Source organism: Pantherophis guttatus, chromosome 6, assembly GCF_059756535.1.
Source record: "Pantherophis guttatus breed Tessera chromosome 6, ASM5975653v1, whole genome shotgun sequence".
NCBI lineage: Eukaryota > Metazoa > Chordata > Lepidosauria > Squamata > Colubridae > Pantherophis > Pantherophis guttatus.
In genome coordinates this window covers 5,021,577-5,027,576 of record NC_142068.1, presented here as the reverse complement: position 1 = coordinate 5,027,576, position 6,000 = coordinate 5,021,577, and the positions used below count along the sequence as shown (strand labels likewise).

Here is a 6,000-nt window from a genome sequence, read left to right as displayed (position 1 = left end):
TATTTCTCATTCATGGCAGCTTTACGATGTCTGGACTTCAACTCCCAGCATTCCCCAGGCGGCATAGAATTCTGGGAGTTGAAGTCCAAACATCTCAAGGTATCTAAGGCTAAGAAACCTAAGGAATAAAACAGAGGCCTTCAAACTCGGCAGATTTAAGACTTGTGGACTTCAGCTCCCAGAATTCTCCAGCCAGCATAGACCAATGGTCTCCAAATTTGGCAACATTAAGACCTATGGACTTCATCTCCCAGAATTCCTCAGTCAGCAAGGCTGGCTAGGGAATTCTGGGAGTTGAAGTCCATAAGACTTAAAGGCTGGCTGAGGAATTCTGGGAGTTGAAGTCCACAAGTCTTAAAGCTCCCGAGTTTGAAGACCTCTGGAATAAAATGACAACAAAAATAAAAAAATAATAATTTAAGGGAACACAACCCTCCAGATATTTGGGGTGAGGGAGCCACAGCAAGGGCCTGTAGGATCTCTCATCACGATCCACCGAATCCGGCAGCTGTGACAGATGTTCTGATCCGCAGTGCTGGTGGCCTGAGCAGGGCAGCCCTCCTCGGCTTTAGATATTGTAAGGTCCCAAAATATAATTGAAATTGAATCACCAGAATGCGAAAGAGAGAGACTCAAGACGAGGCTCGCAAAAAGAAGCAGATTTTATTTATGGCCAAAAACAAAATAAGGGGTGAAATATAAAATTTGTTACTACCGGTTCTGTGGGCGTGGTTTGGGGGGGGGTTATGTGACTGGGTAGGCATGGCCAACTTTAAAAAAAAAAAAAAACTTTTCAAAGCATTTTTTCTAATGCTTTGAAAAGCCTCTGCCGATCAGGCAACTCAGCTGGGATCGTCAGAGACTTTTCAAAGCATTTTTTTTACCACCTCTTCGGCCAAGAGGTTGCAGTAAAAAAATGCTTTGAAAAGCCTCTGAGGATCCCAGCTGAGCCACGTGATCATCAGAGGCTTTTTTTTTTTTACTTTAAAAAGCATTTTTTTGTCGGAAGAGGTTGTAGAAAAAATGCTTTTAAAAGTAAAAAAAAAAAAAAAAGCCTCTGATGATCGTGCGGCTCAGCTGGGCATGTGGGGGGGGGGCGCAGGGATTTTTGCTACCGGTTCTCCGAACCACCCGCCACCATCGCTACCGGATCGGGCGATCCGGTCCGAACTGGGAGCATTTCACCCCTGGTGAGACTATACCCAGAACATACAGATACAATTGCATGTGAGGAGATAGCCACACCTTGGGGAAGGTATGGCGTCCTTTTTATACCCTCAGAGACATCAGCTTAGTACCCAAATTCTGGTCTCCTAGGTTAGGTTTGTGTATTTCTTGTTGCCCTGCAAAGGAATAGAAGCCTCCCAATTAGCGTTATCTTTTTTCTTGAGCGTTCCTTTGTTCTCCCAATTGTTCATTTGGCCCCCCTGGTTCTGCAAGGAAGGAGCTTATACAGATCAAAGGTGTAAGTTAGAGCTGAAGTGTAAATTATCCCTCGGATGATGTCTGCAGTTCCAACTGAGATACCTACCGTGCTCTTAGACGGCACAAGAAAAAACAGGAAGGAGATTGATATGGGTTCAGGTCAAATGGCAGGGACATACAATTGACAAATAGCAGAGACATTACACAGGCCTAATAACAGAATATGTTCGTTACAGGAGATACAAATATAAAGGCATAATATATGTGAATACAAATACAAAGGCATATATGCATTACAGGAAGCTAATGGTTACAGAATCTAGTATACCAGTATATCATATTCTAGTATTATTTATTATATCCTTATTATTGTTACCCTTCAATAAATCGTGGGGTATAGTTGCTGTAGTTATAAGGGTCACCCTCAAAGGGGAGGTGGGGAGGGTGATTGAAGATTCCCACCAAGAAGATCCATAAGGTCCCAAGGATCAGAATGGGAGTGACCAAGAAGAGACAGAGGCGGTCCACGGTCCGAGCCACGCGATTCCAGTTGTCCTTTTCCTGCAAGGATTGGAAAAGGGCCAAAGACTTCATTACACCTGCAAGCAACTCCAAAGCTGAGTCCACAGCAGGAAAAGTCTGATAAGACTTAACATTATGGACTTCGACTCCCAGAATTCCCCCGCCAGCCTTTAAGACTTATGGACTTCAGCTCCCAGAATTCCCCAGCCAGCCTTTAAGACTTGTGGACTTCGACTCCCAGAATTCCCCAGACAGCCTTTAAGACTTGTGGACTTCGACTCCCAGAATTCCCCAGACAGCCTTTAAGACTTGTGGATTTCGACTCCCAGAATTCCCCAGACAGCCTTTAAGACTTGTGGACTTCAGCTCCCAGAATTCCCCAGCCAGCCTTTAAGACTTGTGGACTTCGACTCCCAGAATTCCCCAGACAGCCTTTAAGACTTGTGGACTTCGACTCCCAGAATTCCCCAGACAGCCTTTAAGACTTGTGGACTTCGACTCCCAGAATTCCCCAGACAGCCTTTAAGAGTTGTGGACTTAAACTCCCAGAATTCCCCAGACAGCCTTTAACACTTGTGGACTTCGACTCCCAGAATTCCCCAGACAGCCTTTAAGACTTGTGGACTTCGACTCCCAGAATTCCCCAGACAGCCTTTAAGACTTGTGGACTTCGACTCCCAGAATTCCCCAGACAGCCTTTAACACTTGTGGACTTCGACTCCCAGAATTCCCCAGACAGCCTTTAACACTTGTGGACTTCGACTCCCAGAATTCCCCAGCCAGCCTTTTAAGACTTGTGGACTTCGACTCCCAGAATTCCCCAGCCAGCCTTTTAAGACTTGTGGACTTCAGCTCCCAGAATTCCCCAGCCAGTCTTTAAGACTTGTGGACTTCGACTCCCAGAATTCCCCAGCCAGCCTTTAAGACTTGTGGACTTCGACTCCCAGAATTCCCCAGACAGCCTTTAAGAGTTGTGGACTTAAACTCCCAGAATTCCTCAGCCAGCCTTTAAGACTTGCGGACTTCAGCTCCAAGAATTCCCCAGCCAGCCTTTTAAGACTTGTGGACTTCAGCTCCCAGAATTCCCCAGCCAGCCTTTTAAGACTTGTGGACTTCGACTCCCAGAATTCCCCAGCCAGTCTTTAAGACTTGTGGACTTCAACTCCCTAACCCTAACCAGAGGAAATGGCGGGGATTGGTTATGCATGCGTTTAAATATTTTTGGGGAGGGCTTATTTTCGGGGAGCTTTCGGAGGTGTTTTTTTTTTTAGCACATGCGTTCAAAAGCGCGATTGGGCTTATTATCAGGGGATGTCTTATTTTCGGGGAAACACGGTATTTATTTTATGCTTTTACAGATAGTCCTCAACTTACAACAGTTCATTTATTGACCATTCAAAGTAACAGCGGCGCTGAAAAAAGTGACTTATGATTATTTTTCACACTTATGACCATTTCAGCGTCCTCACACTCCCGTGATCAACATTCAGGCGCTTGTCAACTGACTCATATTTATGACGGTTCCAGTGTCCTGGGGCCATGCAATCATGCTTATAAGCCAAGTCAACGGGGGAGTCAGATTCACTTCACAACCGTGTGACTCACTTAACAACTGCAGTGATTCGCTTAACGACGGTGGCAGGAAAGGTCGTAAAATGGGGCTAAACTCGCTTAACAACTGTTTCACTTAGCAACGGGAAATGTTGGGCTCAATTGTGGTCGTACGTCGAGGACTACCTGTAGTGCAAGCACCCGGTTGGGAAAATCTGTTCTCAACCAAGCTCAGAAGGATAGTCTGAAGAAGCAAAGATAAATTGGTGACCCCCTGGTCGCGTCACACCCCCTACCTCATTGTACTTGTTCTTTTCCTGCATATGTTTCACGATGAAGTTGGCTCCAGCGATGGCTGGCTTAATCTCGTTGTACAGCTGGTCCTGCAAATCGCCTGCCCTGGGGGGGCTTGGTCCTGGGGGGAGTGAAAAGAAGGAAGCTCTGAGTTAGGGACCGAAGAGGTCTAGAGAGCTGCAATACGAGAGCCGGGGATGGCGCAGTGGTCAGAATGAGGTATTGCAGGCTAAATCTGCCCACTGTCAGCAGTTCGACCCTAACCGGCTCATGGTTGACTTACACTGTCTTTCTTGGTTCTTATAGCTCAGAGCAGCAGTGAAATACACTTACCTTCACTACCGGTTTGGGAATGTGAGCGCGCGGACCTCGTCTACGCATGCGCAGAGGGCCAAAAACGGGACATAAGATAGATCCGGCCGGATTTCACTGCCGGCCCAGGGGTCAGTAACCCGCAGCTCTGGAGCCACATGTGGCTCTTTCATCCCTCTGCTGCGGCTCAGTGTCGTTGGTTGGCTCCACAATTGATAGGGCAGTGATGGCTAACTTTTTGCCATCTCGTGCCAGGAAGGGGGGAGGGCAGGGGGGGTCGCACGCGCACATGCCCACACCCATAATTCTATGCGACCCACCCGCTCCCCCGCTCATCCCACTCCTGGTACGCAATGGCCCGGAAGGCCCGTTTTTCTTTCTCACCTGGCTCCAGGATCTCTCTCGGCGTCTGGGGAGGGCGAAAACAGCCTTCCCCACCCCTCCGGAGGCCAAAAATGGCCCGTTTGACAACTTCCAGTCCCATCGGAAGCTGAGCTCGTGTGCCCACTGATATGGTTACGTGTGCCACCTGTGGCACGCGTGCCATAGGTTCGCCATCACGGTGATAGGGCTTTTGGTTAGGATAGGTAGAGGGGGAAAAAATGCCACGCTAGGAGAAGTCTCTATGGTGGGGGAACCAGACTTCCGGTCTGCTCCAGAATTGAACGGGGCGCTTCCGGTTAGAACCTTTGTGGCTCTTTGAGTGTTTAAGGTTGCCAACCCTTGTTATAACCTGACAGGTATCTGTCAGCCATTGTCTTCCTACATGTCATGAACCAAGGAATTTAATGAGGCTGGATTAGAGAATTTTTCAGTGGCGCCCACGCTGCCATGAGACATGATGGCTTAACTATAACCACTGGGCCCATCCTCCTCTGCCACTCCCATTCCCCTTTTGGGCCTTACGTGCAGGGGTAATCCGGCTAGTTAAGCCATGCCTCTCCGACTGCTTCTCAAACATGAGCTCGCTGCGGGATTTAATGGTGAAATATTCCTCCGCTTTGACGATGTAACCGACGGAGCTAGAGCGCCGGATCAGCAAGCCATCCTGCGGCGTGAAGTCGCTCTCCGCTGGCTTGGACATGTGCAGGAGGCGAGGAAGGGTGTCAAGGAAGAGCTGTGGATAGAAGAAGGAAAAGGGAAAAGTTTGTTTTCAACATTCCAGTCTGGGCAGCAGCTTAAAGATCTCCTGATGGTGTCCCATCCAAGTGCCAAAAGAAACCCAACTGGATTAGATGCAGCCACCGAGTTGCGCATGCCAGAATGGGCCCCTTTTAGAACTACACAACGCAGAAACGATGGAAGCGTTTGTCCCAAAAGGTGCTTTTTTTTTCAAGAGGCAACTGGACTTCCTTGTTATTCTTTTGAAGACATTTTGCTTCTCATCCAATAACCTTCTTCATCTCTAACTGGATGGTGAGGAATGGAAGGATTTATACTCCTTGTAGATAGATGGTCATTTGCATCCTTTTAGAGAGTCGTTGAGGCCACTTGGAGGTTTGAAAGAGGGGTTAAAAAGGCCATCTATGTCCAAATTGAAAGCCCTCTCTCGACCCAGGGGAAAGGCGACAACATCAGGGTCCTTTCAGCAGTTCCAAGAAGGCTCCCCAACCATTTTTGCACAGGTTTGCCTGGTGCACCAATTGCGACCCTACTTGGATCGGGACCCAACTCTTCTCACGGTCACTCATGCCCTTGTCACCTCACGGTTAGATTATTGCAACGTGCTCTACATGGGGCTACCCTTGAAAAATGTTCGGAGACTACAGTTGGTCCAGAACACAGAAGTGTGAGCTGTCGTGGGTGCACCTAGGTACACCCACATTGCACCAATTCTCCGCGAGCTGCACTGGCTCCCTATTGGTCTCCAGGCGCAATTCAAGGTGTTGGTTATTA

At 48.1% G+C, this 6,000-nt stretch overlaps 1 protein-coding gene across 4 annotated transcripts in view; it reads right to left on the bottom strand.

The window, feature by feature from the left end:
• Nucleotides 1-644: 644 nt before the first annotated feature.
• CHRND (cholinergic receptor nicotinic delta subunit) overlaps nucleotides 645-6,000 on the bottom strand; it is a 28,173-nt gene continuing 22,817 nt past the window's right edge. For all 4 annotated transcript variants that reach the window (XM_087872029.1, XM_087872031.1, XM_087872028.1 and 1 more), the window contains exons 10-12: nucleotides 5,011-5,221; nucleotides 3,795-3,913; nucleotides 645-1,986 (exon numbers count right to left, since the gene is read on the bottom strand). In XM_087872029.1, coding sequence (XP_087728155.1) covers nucleotides 1,798-1,986; nucleotides 3,795-3,913; nucleotides 5,011-5,221 — 519 coding nt within the window. In that variant the 3' untranslated portion in view covers nucleotides 645-1,797. The remainder of the gene's footprint in view (nucleotides 1,987-3,794; nucleotides 3,914-5,010; nucleotides 5,222-6,000) is intronic.